Source organism: Cervus elaphus, chromosome 31 (genome assembly GCF_910594005.1).
Source record: "Cervus elaphus chromosome 31, mCerEla1.1, whole genome shotgun sequence".
Classification (NCBI taxonomy): domain Eukaryota; kingdom Metazoa; phylum Chordata; class Mammalia; order Artiodactyla; family Cervidae; genus Cervus; species Cervus elaphus.
Window position 1 is genome coordinate 23,621,952 of NC_057845.1, and position 18,612 is coordinate 23,640,563.

General features: G+C 37.0%; 1 protein-coding gene across 1 annotated transcript in view; it reads right to left on the minus strand.

The window, feature by feature from the left end:
- The window catches only part of LOC122687357 (multidrug resistance-associated protein 1-like), a 91,123-nt gene that overhangs the window by 39,448 nt on the left and 33,063 nt on the right, over window positions 1–18,612 (minus strand). Inside the window, exons 8-14 of the mRNA XM_043892794.1 lie at window positions 14,969–15,106; window positions 13,462–13,608; window positions 11,731–11,815; window positions 11,569–11,635; window positions 11,039–11,165; window positions 5,863–6,039; window positions 1,979–2,146 (exon numbers count right to left, since the gene is read on the minus strand). Of these exons, the coding sequence (XP_043748729.1) occupies window positions 1,979–2,146; window positions 5,863–6,039; window positions 11,039–11,165; window positions 11,569–11,635; window positions 11,731–11,815; window positions 13,462–13,608; window positions 14,969–15,106 (909 nt within the window). The remainder of the gene's footprint in view (window positions 1–1,978; window positions 2,147–5,862; window positions 6,040–11,038; window positions 11,166–11,568; window positions 11,636–11,730; window positions 11,816–13,461; window positions 13,609–14,968; window positions 15,107–18,612) is intronic.

Below are 18,612 nucleotides of genomic sequence, written 5' to 3' on the forward strand. Positions count from 1 at the left end.
AGCCCGATCACCCTAGAGTCTGTGCTCCACAAGAGAAGCCACCACAATAAGAAGCCCCCACGCACTGCCACTAGAGAAAAGACTGTGCAGCAAATGAAGACCTAGCACAACCAAAAATAAATAAATAAAATTTAAAAAAGAGAGCTGCAATCATTATTTTTTGTCTTTACTATTTTAGAGTATAATTCTTGGGAGGCACCAGTTTAAGATAGTACATAAATATTTCACAATGAATGATAATACATTACTTGACAAAAATTTAAAAAGTCAGCAAATGCTTTACCCCATTAGTTCAGGTATTGCTCATTCATTAAGAATGAATCAAATTTACAACAAATTAAAAGTAATCTTATAACTGTCATTCTTGCTTCCTTTTTAGAAGGTCCTGTACTGTTACAAGGGGCTTCCCAGGTGGCGCTATTGGTAAAGAACTGACCTACCAAGGCAGGAGATGCAAGAGACCTGGGTTCTAGCTCTGGGAAGATCCCTTGGAGAAGGGCATGGCAACCCACTCTAGTTTTCCTGCCTGGAGAATCCCATGGACAGAGGAGCCTGGCAGGCTACAGTCCATGGCGTGGCAAAGAGTTGGACACAACTGAAGCAACTTAGCATGCACACAGTGTTACAAAAACATGTTTCAGTTATAACACATAGTCTTTATTTTTAAATCTTTCCATATTATTGAATAATGTACACTAAATTGAATGAGAAGATTTATCTTGGGTTCATTTCAATAAGTAAAGACATTTCTGTGATTTAATATTTATTTTGACATCTTATACATTTATTTACTTTTTCCAGAATTCTCTGTATAAATAAATCTATAAGCACACACTGTGAATACATACATATGGCTCTGCAGTCAGAGAGGCTTTTAAAAATTTCTGTAAATCCATGGCTGATTCATGTCAATGTATGACAAAACCCACTACAATATTGTAAACTAATTAGCCTCCAACTAATAAAAATAAATGAAAAAAAATAAATTAAATTAAAAAAAAAATTCTGTGGTTCTTGGGTTTTCCCTGGTGGCTCAGTGGTAAAGAATCCACCAGCCAAAGCAGGAGACATGGGTTTCATCCCTGATTCGGGAAGACCCCACATGCTGTGGAGCAACTAAGCCTGTGCGTACCACAGCGATTGAGCCTGTGTTCTCGAGTTGAGAACCACAAGTATTAGCTCACGTGCTGCAACTACTGAAACCTCTGCCCACAGAGCCTATGCTCTGCAACAAGAGAAACCACCGTAACGAGAGGCCCGTCCACCGCAATTAGAGAGTAGACCCTGCTCTCCACAGCTAGAGAAAGCCTGCACAGCAATGAAGACCCAGCACAGCCAAAAAAAAGAAAACATTTCTGTGGTTCTTAAACTGAGCAAGCTACATCAAGTCATGATGAGCTCCATGTTTCTTCATATGTAAAACAGGAGTATTGATGATGCTTGTCTCAGAGTCTTGCCATAAGAACTAAATGAACTAGTTTAGTGTCAAATTAGTCATATTTACCTAGTGTCAAATATGATATGCACTTGGTAAATATTAATTCCTTTTTTCCTTGTTCCTTCACAAGACAATTGGATTATTATTAAGGATATGTTTAAAATACCTAATTTTAAGTAAAAAATAATAAACGCTATTTTCCAGAAAAGTGCTATACAACCAAATTCCATTTTTCCAAAAAATGGTCAGCTAAACTTAAAACACTCATTTTGAGGTGTAAATCACCTTTGAATACAGTATGAGTCAATGAGGCAATAATCACGTAAGTTGCGATCTTATGTAATAATCACATAAGTTGAGTAAACTTGTAAAAATTTAAAAATATTCATCAAAGTCTGTGAAAGAGCAACATACCATCCCATTCTTTATGTGAAATTTGACTACTCTGCATCAACAAATAAAGTATTAGAATTCGGGGCCCAATGCTACGTAGATTATTCTCCCCTTCCCTCACAAAAGCATATGTGATGCTATGGCTACCTTGTTCCTTAACATGCCAGAGGACCCAATCACTTTTTCAAAAAGTTGATTTGCAACATGAACATCTACTGCAGACAAGGGATCATCTAGGAGGTAGATGTCAGCCCCACTGTAGACAGCTCTGGCCAGACACACTCGATGCTTCTGTCCACCACTTATATTCACACCCTGAAAATGAAGCAAGAAAAAAAAAATAGGGAAAAATGTGTGAATCTCAAAGAACACATGCATGCGTGAGTGTGTGCTCAGTCGCTCCAGTCGTGTCTGACTCTGCGACACTAAGGACCGTGGCCCGCCAGGCTCCTCTGTCCATGGGATTCTCCAGGCAAGAATACTGGAGTGGGTGCCATTCCCTTCTACAGGGGATCTTTCTGACCCGGGGATCTCACCCAGGTCTCGTCCATTGGCAAGTAGGTTCTTTACCATGGAGCCACATAGGAAGCCCCCAAAGAACACATAGTTATGTCCAAATTCTCCTCTGTAGCGGGGATAGGTAATAACTCAGGATTAACATTTCAACCTTTCTTTATCCTGAAATCCCAAAAGCCTCTATTTCCTAGTGCCATTAATTTGTGCAAATTAGCAGATATATCTGCTTTCTCTTCATTACTTGCTTTTAAAAAGTAGACACTAACAGTTATGGAGAAAAGAATGTCCAATCCCTTACCTCTGAAAGGTCGTGCCTGTAGAATATTAAAGGAGACTTTTGGCTGTCATTCATATACTGACACTGGTGATCATTTTTAAACTGACATATAGGAAATGGAAAATAATAGCTAAATTATCAAAGCAGTAATCAACATGTCCTATTTTCTTCTGTAGAAAGATTAGTACAAGTCTTGTTGGCAAAAGTACAACTCTTAAGAAGCAAGAATAAGAAATATACATCACTCGATGTGAGAATTAGAATCGACATGCACAGCCATGTATGGAGAATTATGTGGCCAGGCCCAATTTACTTGATTTATTTTATATTTAGTGTTTACAGATCTGGTTTAAAAGCTCTCCATGCAGCATAGAACCGAGCCAGTGCCCTATAATTGTAAAATGCCATTGCTTCTTCGCCTTTCTCATCTTCCCTCTAATCAACAAATATCTCCTATGTTCTGAGAGCTGTTAAAGAATAAGAAAGTGTTAGTCTCTCAGTCATGTCTGACTCTTTGCGACCCCATGGACTGTAGCCTGCTTCCCTCCATGGAATTCCCCAGCAAGAATACTGAAGTAGGTTGCTATTCCCTCTCCAGGTGGAGAGCTATGCTAGCACTTGGGATTTAATGATAAATGAAACGGAGGCTCTGTCATGGGGAGGTCATATTCTAGCAAAGGAGCCAAGAGCAAAAAAATACCTACAAAGTAATATGATACATAAATACAACAAAGTGATACGATACATATATCTGTCAGTATGTGTGAATGTAACAGTCTCCAACTCATGGGTTTGTCATGAGCATTTAATGAGCTTAAAATATCTAGGATGAATCCTATACTGAGTAGAGACACAATACACATTAGCTATTGTCACTCAATCACTTCTCTCGCTAATCCGTCCTCTGACTTGTCATCATGTATCCTGCAATAATGTCATTTTGCTTAAAATCTTGGATAGCCACATCTTTCTCCTCTCATCATTCATGAGCAACAGCAAATTCCTTAGTAGAAATCCAAGACACTTAGATTTTGACATTAACTCATCTTTCAAACTCTCACCCAATGCTGCCCTCAACTGACTGACCTACAATCAGACTAGCCTGCCTTTTCCTGCCCGCCCAGAGAGTGTTCACTCCGCTTGGGCACCCACACCCTCCACCTTGCAACTCAAAAGCTACACACTGCAAGTATTCTTTGAAATCAATCTTCTACCCAGAGTTTCAGGTAAAGTGATTCCTTCCCTCCCTTCTTGTGTTATAGTTTTCTGTTTACTCATCCATTGCTAGAAATAGCAATACTCATGTCAGCATCTCATTCTCCTATCCACTCCTACCTAGTTTATCCTTGCACTCCCAGCACATAGTGTCCAAATAAATACTGGTAAAGGCAATTGATAACATCATTGGCAGAGATCCAGTTGATTCCAATCCTTGGAAGACAAAGTGATAGCTCTCTTGCTCACCCTTAGGTACTCCATTGTAGAAATAGGGCAAATAACAGATTAATAAATATTTGTGTTCAATTGAATTATGTCAAAGAAAAAGATAATAAAAGTGAAGAAAATCCTACATTCATTATCTTTTTCATCTCATTGTTTTAGTTGCTAAGTTGTGTCTAACTCTTTGCGACCCCATGGACCATAAACAGCTGTAAACAGATTTTCTTCTGAAATATTCAATTACATTTTTAAGGTCCATCATCAGATTGGGAGAAATTTGATTATAAAATATAAAAAACAGAATTTATAAGTGGTAATAACACTTAAGGACTATATTAAATCTATACTTCACATTTTGAATTTTCCACTTTAATTTTTTAGTTACATACGATTAGCTATTTTGGTCTTCCCGGGTGGCACTAGTGGTAAAGAACCTGCCGGCCAATGTAGGAGACACAAGTGACGCTGGTTTCATCCCTGGATTGGGAAGATCCCCTGGAAAAGGGCATGGCAACATACCCTAGTATTGTTGCCTGGAGAATCCCACGGACAGAGGAGCCTGGTGGGCTACAATAGGATTGCAAAGAGTCGGACACGGCTGAAGCGACTGAGTATGCATGCATGTGTTAGCTATTTCATATTATTAGAGGTTGACTTTATCAGCAAAAGGTTCAACCTGTATTAACAAGTTTGAAGAAGTTGCATTTCTTTATCATTTTAGCTACGCTGCTATTGCCTAGAGGGATAATGAAGATGCCAGAAAAAACACAGAGGTTGCAAAAAATTAAATCTACTTAACACTTCGAAAACATACATCTGCAAAGTAACAGGTTATGAATAAAAACAATGTAAGTCTAGTTAAAAGGTAAGATCTACCTTGTCCCAGATTTTATATTTTATTGAAATATAGAAGATTTACAATGTTGTGTTAGTTTCAGATGTACAGTAAAGTGTAAACCCTAGATTTTAAATCCTGGCACTTTCTACAATTTCGTTGATAGTTTCCAATTTATATAACAAGACAATTAAATAATAGGAGGCCAAGGTAAAAACGCTTAACAACGTTATGCTAACTCTCTTCTCAGAAATTCAAAACACTAAGGATTATTTACTTATCTTCATAGTACATCTGAATCGTAGGCAGAGGCTGCTTTTGCATTCATGTTTAATTAATGGAGATTTTAGTCAAGGGTTGGGGATAATCTCTTGGGGTTCATTATTTGACTTCTGATATCTTATTTTGTTTTGTTTTTAACCACAAACACTGGGCAGCATGATAACTATTCATTAACTGGATGAAAATAAATAGAACAAAGAATATGGTGTCTGGGAAACAAGCTCCTCCTAAGGAAGAATGTGTGAACCTGGAACAGAGCTTTGTTGGAGTCTCTTGGTGCCACCATTGTGGACTGGGGCTCTGCTGCTACTCTCCTAGGCTTGGCTTCCTGCACAAGAGATCCACAAAGAAACAAAACTGCTACTCCCTCATTAGACAGCGAACAGCATTATGCCAGAAACTAAGGCCAAGTGTTCATGATCCACTTGATGGGCTTTCATTCCCCTGTATAGGCACTAACAACAGAATTTCCTGCTGATTTTTAATCTGCTTTCCAAGTAGTCAATAAAAAATAATTATTCATCCTTAATACTGCCATTTCTTTCATAGGACTTCTACACTAACTTTTAAAAATTACAGCTGTGTAGCTCTTCAAGACCTCAGTAAAAGGGCTATAGATGTTTTACTAGTGCAGCTGACTGGAATGTTATTCCTGCATAGGATAAAATATATTTTCCTTACTTTTTCTCCAATCTCAGTTTGATCTCCGTTGGGTAACTGCTCCAAATCAGGAAGGAGGGCACAGGCTTCCAAAACTCTCTCATAAAGCTGCTTCTGCATGACAGAGCCAAAGAGAATGTTTTCTTGCAAAATGCAATTCTGAATCCAGGCCTGCTGGGAAACATAAGCCACGGAGCCCTAAAAAAGAAATAAATAAAAGAAATACTCTTAACAGGGGAAAAGGAGAACTTGCATGTGCCAGATAAAGGGAACATATTTGTCCATGGTTTTGCTTCCTTTAAATTGAATTTTTTTTTTAAAAATTAGATTATTTCTTAAATGTAAATATATTCCATATATATTTTAATCTTATATCCTATTTTAACCTTATGTATGTTTATTAGAGGCTCCTTCAAATGAATTACTTTGTGTTTTTTACTTACTTTGAAGTAGCTTCTACCAAGATTTCCCTTGTGGCTCAGACACTAAATGCATCTGCCTATGATGCAGGAGACCCGGGTTTGATCCCTGGGTCGGGAAGATCCCCTGGAGAAAGAAAAGGCAACCCATTTCCTTTCTATCAAAGGTCCCTGGTGAGATTTCTGGCAGACACTGAGTTTACCAGTCAGCTCTTCCTACCCTCACAAGCTACCATGAACTCAGTGGCTTAAACAATAGAATTTTTTTCCCCTCATAATTCTGAGATCAAGGCGTTGGCACATGTGAGGAGAGAGTAAATGAGCCAAGATGGTGTGTCCAGACTCTCTCACCCCACATTTTATAAACAATGACTATGTAACAGCGGAGATCATTTATAGCACCGCGCATGCGCATCAGGAGGTCCTTGATTGGTCACAAGCTGTGACCAGTGTGAGCTCCACCTAGAAAATGGCGGCGTTACTGCTGCGTCAGGGCTGTGTCTGTTGGGTCAGCCATGAGAGGAGAGAAAATAGCGTAATGTCTACTGCCAGGGCTGCTGTGCCAGCCAGGAGAGAATAAACGTGTCTTTATTTCCTGCCGCTCTTCGCATCTTCTTCCAGCCTCTTTTGCACCTGGCCTACCCTGGGTTCAGCGAACTCTGTGCAAAGTGTGAACAGCAAGACAACCGGCATCATGAACAGGACGGCATGGCTGGTTTCTCCTCAGACCAATCTCCTTAGCTTGAAGATGGCAGTCTTCTCCCCAGTCTTCACACGGCCTTCCCTTTGAGTATGTGTCTTAATTTCTTTGAAGATATCAGCCAAAGGGCCCATCCTATTAACCTTATTTTAACTTGTGGCCCCCTGGAAGGCCCTATCTCCAAATACAGTCATATTCTCAGGTATTGGGGGTTAGAACTTTGACATATGAATATGGGGAGAAGACAATTCGGCCCATAACACTGAAGTTGGGGTGCAAGTTGTTTTGGAGGGATGAATTCCTGTGGAATTCTTATGGAAAGGAAATGGAGAAGCAGGATTGGATAGAGGGGCAAGTCACATGGTGACCCAGATCCAAGAAAGATTTGGTCAGTCTTCCAGAGAGCCCTGGAAGTGTTATCACCCAGGAGAGGGATTCTGTTGTTAGGCTGAACTGGCCTGGCCTTTAAGGTTGGAACCCAGCAGGCCATCATGAAGGTGCTAATGTGTCTGATGTACTCCCAAAGCTTGTGGCAAGCCCCCTAGAAGGGGGCTCTGGACACCACATTGCTGTGTCTTCCAGGCACTCACTGCTCTTAAATTCATTTTCTGATAATCTGATGTCTTGACATTATTCCTGAATATGACTCTGATGCATGAAATATTCTTTTAACTAACCTTTGTCTTCTAAAGGACTCCCAGTATTTGAACTAGAGACTCACCTTTGAATCTACCCCATGGACTCTATCCAACACTGACTTGAGTGTTCTGATTATTGCTCACTCTAACAATACTGCACATTTAAAGTACTTTCTGACATAGATCTGTATGTAACTACCAGTCTTTTGATTTCTACCAACTGTTTGTTTAAAAGATTAACTTTTAATTCTTCTTTGTTGAGCAAGTAAGACACAGAATGGATTTTGAGCCAAAACAATATAATTCGATCTGACTTGATCTTGAACACAAAAGTAATTGCTCTTGAACTACCTTACTTAGTGAATAACCTTTGATTAGGATAGCATAATAAATCAGTCCTCAGGTGATGGAGATTCTGAATACTTGATATACATCAGGCAAGATAAGGAGAACAGAGGGTAAAGAACATAGGAAAGAAGATGCAGAACAGGGGAAAATGGCATATAATATAAAATAGGAACTAAATGCTACATTGAGAAATATGGACTTGATGTATTGGTATAACAGGAGCTGAAAAAGAGTTGATAAATTTTCACAGCGATATAAAACTTTCCTTGTATTATCATTATAATTATCACATCTCACATACAAATGAAAATGTGTATTTGTTTCATTTCATTCTTAGTAATAAAACTCCAATAGCAGTTTGGTTAATTAAAAAATGGACTCTAAATCTCTGATGTTCCACCAAAGAACACTGAATATTGAATATGCTGCATGAATGATGTCTGTTAAAAACCTCTGATACTGAGAATAGGGGATCTTAGAATTTGAACACTGTAATGATATGCATCAAACAGTTGAGAATGTGAAACCTTGAGAAACAGAAAGATGTAAACAAAAGCACCTTATAAATACTAAATGTTAGGTTGGCCATGCCATTATTATGATTGAAAGTGAAAGCATCAGTCACTCAGTGGTGTCCGTCTTTTCGTGACCCCATGCATGGACTGTAGCCCTCCAGGCTCCTCTGTCCTTGGAATTCTCCAGGGAAGAATTCTGGAGTGGGTTGCCATTCCCTTCTCCAGGAGATCTTCCCAACCCACGGATTGGGAATGTGGGGTCTCCCACATTGCTGGCAGACTTTTTTTTACCATCAGAGCCACCAGGGAACCCCATTACTATTAAATTAGAGATAATCAGGGTAATACTTACAAATTTAGGATTAGACATGTTTTAGGAAATAACTGAGAGTACAGAATGTGAAATAATTCAGAATGTGATATAATTAAAATCTTGCCACTGATCCAGACCAATAGGCTTCCTAAAGAACAAAGTGGCCAGTTATATAGACAGATAATACTGTCTATCCCTAGCTTAATATAAACAAAGTGTGTCCTCTCTACTTTATGATTAGTAATAGCAATGTTATGGTTTCTATTATCACTATGAACACTTTCCTAACTATGAATCCACAAAAGTATCAGAAATAATCTTTAAGTCTTACCACGAGCCCCTCAACAATCATAATGAAGATAACAATAACCACAAAAATTCTTAGGGAGCCAGCTGACTCTGTGTCAAGAACTAGTCTAGGTCTTTGCACATTATCTTATTCAATCTGCTCCTTAAAATTTAAGTTTATTATTATAATTTATGTATTGGATGAAACTTAAAATTGATCAACTTGTTGATCAATTTATCTTGATCAACTTGTTGATCAATTTATCTTGATCAACTCCTAATCATTTTTCAAGATTAAATAAAAGGCTGCCTACTTTGATTATTTTTTTAACTCTTCAAAGCAGAATTTGTTGCTTTTTATACTGTTTCATTTCAAAAATCTAAATATTTGTTGTAATTGACCTTAGTATCTCCCTCACTTGACTATGAACTCTTTAAGAAAAGTAGCATATATTCATGTTTATTTCCTTGGTACTGTGCCAGGCACACAGTATATGCTCAATAGTCACTTTGTGAAAATTGAAGAAACTGAATGAAAACAAAATCAATATTTCAGTAAAATCATATATCCCAATATGACAAGTATTATATTTTTAAAGGATACTTACTGGCCTAGGAAAATTTATAGTCATCTTGATCAACAGACAAATGGCTGATTGTAATCATTAAAGAGAACATAAGGAGAAAAGATAGTATAGTTAAAGTTAAAAGTAGTGGTATTTATTAAGTGTAATCTTATCAGAAAAATTGAAATTATGCTTGATTCCAAACTAAGAAACAGTAATAATGAGAAAAATAAAAAAATACAAAATTAATCACTAAAGACCTGGAATCAGGAAAGATATAAAGACATGAAATTGAACTTGAAAGTTACTCAGTTGTGTCTGACTCTTTACGACCCCATGGACTATACAGCCCATGGAATTCTCCAGGCCAGAATACTGGAGCAGGTTGCCATTCCCTTCTCCAGGGGATCTTCCCAACTCAGGGATTGAACCCAGGTCTCCCACATTACAAGTGGATTCTTTACCAATTAATCACTAAAGACCTAGAATCAGGAAAGATATAAAGACAGGCTTAGTTGCTCAATCGTGTCTGACTCTTTGTAACCCCATGGGGCTGTAGCCCATCAGGCTCCTCTGTCCATGGGATTTTCAAGGCAAGAATACTGGAGGGGGCTGCCATTTCCTTCTCCAGAGGAGAATAAATATAGACACAAGGAATGATATATCATGAACAAAAGTAAAAGGATCTGGAGTTGATTTTTCCTAAAGAAAAAAAAAAGCAGTGAAGACACTGGTTTCATATCCACAGACCCTCTCCATCTTGTCAGAAGTGAGAAGGAGTGATTAGGTAATATTTTACCTTCTTAGGTAGTTAGGTCTAAGGAAAAACTCACTGGATAGCCTAGTACTTCAAAAAAGAAGTAGCTGATGAAGAACTTGTTGAATTCTTATTCCTATTGACCTTTAAGAATAGAACAAATGGCTGGAAGTAGACCTCTCCAGAGTCCAAATGCTGAAATTTAAATGTAAGCTATTAATAATTATTATTTTCCTGAGGTTTTCCTAGGTCAGAGATCCTTCCTGTGAGCAACTACACCATTTCTTAGAAATGGAATGGCCGTAATTACTTAGGAAACATTGCAATGAATGATAATTAGAAACCTAATCAAATTATATTATAAACCACATTTGTTTCTCCATAATTGGTTGCAATTTAGTTAATATCATCAAACAATTACCATAAGCATTCCTAAATGATTTGCTGAAGTATATGGAGGACAGAATGCTTTGACTAATCCATCCATAGCTAATCAATTTCTGTGGAAATTTAAATGTTTGTTACAAACTAGAAATGCTCATTAAATACTTCTTTCTTCAATTCAACTTGATAAATTCTTATTGACACTAATGATGTGCTGGCTGTAGTCCATTACACCAGGAGATGTGCAAAGAATGCATTGTTGACGTTACCTTTCTTTGGACTGCTCCTTTTAGTTTCTCCATTTCCCCCAGAATTGCAGAAAGCACAGATGATTTTCCAGACCCGACTTGCCCTACAACAGCCACTAAAGCTCCTTCTGGAATCTTTATGTTCAAGCTGCACAACAAATAAAGAAAGAGATGATATAGGAAGTTCTGTTATAACTGTCTTTAATGTATATTCCCAGAAAAGTCACTGTATCACAAGTCACTATATACAGGGCATCATCCTTGAAATTGCTGCTATTCACATTGTCCTACATTAGTCTACAAACACCCAACCTTTCAAAATGCAAGCAGTAAATGCTGCAAAGTAAAAAGAGGAAATGAACAGGGGGTAAAAAAGATTGTAAAACAATCATAAAAATGACAGATGCAGTGAGAGGTTTTTAAAAAATCTTCACAAATTCCAATAGATTCATCTTCTGCTTAAAAACTCTAAAAAATAAACACATGAAGCATGATAGAATCTATGCTAATTTTTTTGTTTTGTTTTTAATTTCCCCCAAATCATGACTTACTCTTTTAATACTGGAATCCCTGTTTTATCCCAGGAAAAGGAAGCATTTGTAAAACCAATGGCATGATCTAGGAAGAAAAATAAATACAGAAATGTATCTTAGAATCAATTGTCTTCAGCCCAGAAGTCAAATAAATATTAAACACAAAAAAGAACTGCTAACCTCCTATGTAGTTTGCTTCAATACTATGTGGAAGAAGTTCCTCAGTGTTGAGAAAATCTTCCAAATGAACCAGTGATATTCTTGTCTATCAAAATAAACGCAAATGGAATTTTTGGGTTTCAAGAAGAAGTTAAACTAAAAAGCATTTAAAAGTTTTTGATGTAAACTGGTGATATTGATATAAACATTCAGCAAGCATGATTTGCATTGTTTTAATGTTTATAAATAAGCCCATCGATAAAGAAAAAGAAGTTTCAAGGATCAAAAATCAAAACAAATATATATATGCAGGAAAACATGAGAAGTTAGAAACCAAAAATTCTCCTTAACATTCGAGCAAAAACATGATAACTGATTAATTAATAATCATAGAATAATTAGTTTTTAAGAGCGACTTCAGTTTGGTTGAATGAATTCTGCTTGTGGGCATAAACAAAGTAATAGTTTTGGCAATGGTAACATTTAATTAATAGAATAGCTATAAATGTTTTGCTACAGATAGGATAAATAGAGTCATTTTTCCCCTGATACTGACTTGCATGAAACCTCTAGTACATTTTTATTCACTTTATGTTAGGATATGTCTACTGTTAATGGATAAGATGTAATTAAAAGCTGCGATTTTGTTTACCAAGTGTGTCCTATCAGTATGCAAGGTTGGTTCTTTTTCTCTTTTTTTTTGGACAATTGTTCTCCTTATTTGTTTAGTGACAGAAGTAGCATACCACTAGGAGCTGGAAAACACTCTGGGATACCAGACCTTTAGCTAGAACATAATTTCAAAAGCAAAACAGAACCTTTATTCTAAGAATATTTTTTTAAGAGAAGTGTGCTGTGAAACATATTAAAAGATAGTACTTCTGCGCCCTCTGCTGGTGATTATTAGTAAAAGAATATAAAAACAGTATTCTGGAACAAAAATAGCTTACGTGCTATTTACTATAGAATTATGTTACTCTTCATTCAGATATAATTTATAGATCTCAATTTATATAAATTAAAAGGAAAAGTTCTTAGATCAAAGAGCTAGTTCCAGTAAGCAAAAATTCACTTTGTTTATGAACCCAGACTTGAAAAAGTTTTGATGGGTGAGTGCCCAAACCTGATATTGAAAAAATTTAATTGAGAAAATCTAGGGGTAAGGGGATCAAAGAACTCAGTTCTTTGGGTTCCCTATGGTTTTAGCTACCTTCTATCATCATAGCATCTAAAGAGGCTTCAGTGATTGGAGGTTACAATAAAAGCAGGCCAAACCAGATACCTTATACAAGGTTGGTTGGCAGACTGATATTATCAGTGCACTTTTCTCCCTAGTTTATTCTTTCAGCACAGATGAAGTTTTGCTGAACCCTGGGAAAATTCAGACTAGTACTGTGCAAATCACTTACTTAAAATTTTTCAATTGAAAACAGAAAATAAACCCTTTGATGGCATAGTGTCAAACACCAAATATTAAAAGCTAAACGAGAGAACTAACACTTAGCAAAGAAAACAATGTCACATGTTGAAATGCTTAAAAGTCATTTTTATAGACGAAAAGCACAGGCGAAGAAGACGTGATTCTTTTCATCCTATAATATTCTCTATTGCTCATTAATTTAGGGCAATTTTGAAAGCATTGTAAAACAACTACAAAAAGCGAAATTTTAAAAAAGATTAAGAAAGGAAATATGCAAAACTAAAGATTTCAGTAGAGGAATGATTCTCAGTGTAAGGATAATTTGGATGTACCTGGACCACAGCTGAGATCACCATCGGTAAATCAAACAGAGGAAGCCTCAAGATATTAAACAAAGACATAGATGTGAACACTTTAGTGGCTGTTAAAATGTTTTCTTCATCCAGTAAGAAATAGACACCAAAAGTTGCCAGGGACACCTTAAAAATAGACATGTAATTTTCTTCAATTGTGCAATTATTAATTACAGACTCAAAATTAGGAAAGAAATCTTCAATAATCTTTGTTGTTGTTTACCAAAATTTGGTACTATTTAGTACTATTGCTGAAGAATATGAAGTAAATGTTTAGTACAGATCATACAATTGAGTATCTTAGATAATGATATCCTATGAACATGTGGTCCAGCTCCCTTCTTTGACATGGCACATTTTCACTAGAGTAATTATCCCCATTTAAAACATACAGCAGTTCATTTTTTCCTTCAAAATGGAGTTTTATGTAAATTTTCCAGTGATGCATGCATACCTATTGTCTCATATGCAGAAATTTTACTTTCTCTGTGTCTTAATATTAACTGAAGAATGTATAAATAAATCATGACTAGTAAGATTTATATTTACTTGCATAAGTTTCATTTAGAAAAGGCAGAAAAGTTCATTTATGCATGAGACTGTATTGACTATTTATCATGTACATAAGACTGTCTTAAGCAAATGCTTCCTGGATATTTTTACTAAAGTATTCCAAATGTAAATATTGCTTTTACTTTCATAATATCCACATTTGTTTAAATAAAAAATAATATTTTAAATTAACAACAGGGGAGACATATAGAATGTTTCCTGACCCCATCACTACTGAGAGTGGTTAAAATTGATCCTTCAGTTATACATAGTTTTCTTATCCTTTGGCTTTCATCTACTGCTTCAATATCTCAAGGCAATTTATACTCTTTAAATAGCATGAGATTCCCAATATTTGCATGAAGTGACAGAAAGAGACTTCAATTCATATCAATTCACCTACAAATACTAGTTCTATAACTTTAAGGATACTTCCAAACTATTTCCATTTCCTCTTGTGAAATGAAAAAATACCTTATTATTGCAAGAATGAAATAAGATGCATATAACTTGTCTGATACACAGTAGAAACGCTCAATAAATGTAATGTCCCTTTCCAACTCTACGTAGAGTGCCTTTCAGTCTTGCTTAAAAGGGATTAGTCATGAAAAATAATAGAGCTGAAATGGGACTCTGAAATATAGGTTATATTTTTTAAGATTGAGGATAGCATATGTTCAATCTATGAAAAATTTACAAAGATGTAAAATCTTATTAAATATAAAAAATACAGACCAATTAAAATGCACCAAAAAATTTTCCCCATCTTTAAAACTTTCATATCTCTCATCTCTACAGATTAATGACTGCATTTGTTGAAAATTTAAATTTAGATATAGAAGACTTCACTTTGGAAATCTTAATTCCAGGGAATTTGAAGGTGAATATGCAAATCAAATTTGAAATCAAAACAAGAAATAATATACACACTCACCAAGAATGGAATGCAAGTTAAAGTTAGCATGGAAAATACAGCAAGATACCCAGCTGATTTTTGAACTTCCAATTCCTGTTCTCGAATTTCAATAATCTTCTTTTTATAGGAGGGTTCCCATGCATAAAGTTTGAGAATCTGTAAAGAAGTCAGATGATGACAATCAGTATCATAGAAGGAATAAAAAACATGCACGCGTGCAAATACACACACTGTAACACACACACACTCATAACTGTGAAGGTAAAAACAGTACCCATGAAGTAAATTACTCCTGTTTTCAACTGAGTCAAAACATTTCCTGTGGTGTTTGTCTAGGGTGAGTGGGAGCAGGAAATCACCATTTCCCCACTCTTATGTCTCTCTTACCCACTACTATCTTATTCCTGAGCCAGACTTTGACAACATCCCAGCTCCTGCCATGAGCTCCACAGCAGTTTCTGTCTAGCTCGACAGTGAAAGTGATAGTCGCTCAGGCATGTTTGACTCTGTCTATGGATGCATTATGGACATGTCTGAGCCACCAGGGAAGCCCTCTGTCTAGCTAAATCCTGACAAATTTTCCACTGGTCCAACTCTCAATTCTATTCTTTTCACATCTCTTAGTAGTTAAGCTTCTCCCCCGGGCTCCCAATTTCTTGAAAACTTATGTCTTGGGATGTCAGACCATTTTCTGAAAGGTTACAAGTGTTTTGCGATTGTAAACTATTTTCTGAGATGGAAAACATGGAGAAGTAGAATCATGCAATGGCTTACCACATCCTTTTTAGAGTTAGACAGGCCTACATTCAAATTCCAGGTCTCTTTTGTTGTTGTTCATTCACTCAGTGATGTCCAACTCTTTGTGACCCCATGGACAGTAGCACACCAGGCTTCATTGTCCTTCACTGTCTCTTGGAGTTTGCTCAAACTTTTATCCATGACTTGATGAAGCAATCCAACCATCTCATCCTCTGTCATCCCCTTCTCCTCCAGCCTTCAATCTTTCCCAGCATCAGGGTCTTTTCAAATGACTCAGTTCTTCACATCAGGTGGCCAAAGTATTAGAGCTTCAGCTTCAGCATCAGTCTTTCCAGTGAATAGTCAGGGTTGATTTCCTTTAGGATTGACTGGTTTGATCTCTTTGCTTTCCAAAGAAATCTCAAGAGTCTTCTCCAACACCACAGTTCAAAAGCATTAATTCTTCTGTACTCAGCCTTCTTTATAGTCCAACTCTCACATCCGTACATGACTACTGTAAAAACCATACCTTTGACTATATGGACCTTTGCCAGTAAAATGATGTCTCTGCTTTTTAATATGCTGTCTAGATTTATCATAGTTTTCTTTCCAAGGAGCATCTTTTAATTTCCTGGCTGCAGTCACTGACCACAGTGATTCTGGAGCCCAAGAAAATAAAATCTGTCACTGTTTCCATTGTTTTCCCCTCTATTTACCATAAACTGATTGGATTGGATGCCATGATCTTAGTTTTTTGTGATGGTTGGTTTTATGTGTAAATTTGGCTAGGTTGTATTGCCCAGTTATTTTATCAAATACCAGTAGATGTTACTGTGAAGGTAATTTTTAGATCTGATTAACATTTAAACCATTAAACTTTAAATAAAGAAGATTGCCCTCCATTAAATGGGTGTAACATGCTATGTTGCTTCAGTTGTGTCCAACTCTGTGACTCTATGGACTGTGGCCTGCCAGGCTCCTCTGTCCAAGGGATTTTCCAGGCAAGAATACTGCAGTGGGCTGCCATTTGCTTTTCCAGGGGATCTTCCTGACCTCAGAATCAAACCTGCTTCTCTTACATGTCTTGCATCGGCATTGACAGACAAGTTCTTTACCACGAGAGCCCCCTGGGAAGCTCCTTAGATGAGTGAGCCCAATCTAATCAGCTGAAGGTCTCAAGAGAAAAAAACTACGGTTCTCTGAGATGGAAGGAGTTTTGCCTCCAGACTCAAGGCTGTAGCATCAAGTCCTGCAGGAATTTCCAGCCTGCTCAACAGATTTCAGACAAGCCACTCCCTATACTCATAAGCCAGTTCCTTAAAATAAATCTTTGTTTATTTATTCATCTATCTATATGTCTATGAATCCTGTTAGCCCTGCTTCTCTGGAAATCCCTAATAATCTCTCACCATCTCTGTGAACTAAGACATGACCCTCAACTGCTCAGATACTTTGTTTCCTTATTTGTAAAATGAAGATGAGAAATTTTTTTCTTTAGGTTTATAAGAATTATATGAGGAAACAGATATAAAGTGATAAGTACAGTGTGTGACATACAGAAAATGTTCAATAAATGCTAAGCTACTGTCATTGTTAGAGAGAGGCTTTAGGACACCTGTTTTCAAACACCAAGGATGCAAACTGCTTCCACTTTTAAACTACCCTAACTGATTTCCATTTGGATCTCTTCCAATATTCTAGTGTATTTACTGCTATTTTAAATCTTGAACTTTGCTTAGATCTTGAGAAAATTTCTTTTATCTACATTGTCTTAGTTCTACTGATAATACAAATTTCATTTTATGAATATCAATACTTACAGCATATAAACATACATCACTATTTTCTAATGGATCCTGGGCATCTCAGTTAACCCACAAAGAGATGCAAGATGCACCTGGATCACATACTTTGAGGATGTGTGACTTTATAGAAGAATCTGAGTTAAACCTCAGTTACATATTGCTATTCATGGATTATCAGTCTCCTTTCAAAGTATCTTCAATCTAACAATGTCTTTCACTTCAGTAATTTATATTTTTGTAAAAATGTTATACAGCACAATGCAGCATATCATTGATTGATTCTAAGGTGAATCAGTATGTACATATAATGGGTTTATTCTGTGGATAAATAATTTATTTGTGTATAAAGAAAGCTGAGTGCTGAAGAATTGATGCTTTTGAACTGTGGTGTTGGAGAAGACTCTTGAGAGTGCCTTGGACTGCAAGGAGATCCAACCAGTCCATCCTAAAGGAGATCAGTCCTGAATATTATTTGGAAGGACTGATGCTGAAGCTGAAACTCCAGTACTTTGGCCACCTGATGCAAAGAACTGACTCATTTGAAAAGACCCTGATGCTGGGAAAGACAGAGGGCAGAGAAGGGGACGATGGAGGATAAGATGGTTGGATGGCATCACCAACTCGATGAACATGAATATGAGCAAGCTCCGGGAGTTGGTGATGGACAGGGAAGCCTGGACTGCTGCAGTCCATGGGGTCGCAGAGAGTCGGACACGACTGAACTGCACTGTGCTTAGTCGCTCAGTTGTGTCCATCTCTCTGTGACCCCATGGACCACAGCCTGCTAGGCTCCTCTGTCCATGGGGATTCTCCAGGCAAGACTACTGGAGTCAGTTGCCATGCCCTCCTCCAGAGGATCTTCCCAACCCAGGGATCAAACCCAGGTCTCCCGCACTGCAGGTGGATGGAAATGTCCAATGGAGTTTTAAATGTCAGAAGGAAATTCCATGTGAACTTTGCAAATTTTGTGCTTTAGAAAAATCTGATGAGCTATAATCCAAGTGCAATACGATTTGAAATTATACACAGAAGATCTCTGATATACAGCAATTCAATTTAGGATTTTTCAACTTTAGGGCAGTGTGAAAGCAATACTCATTCAATAGAAATTGCACCTCC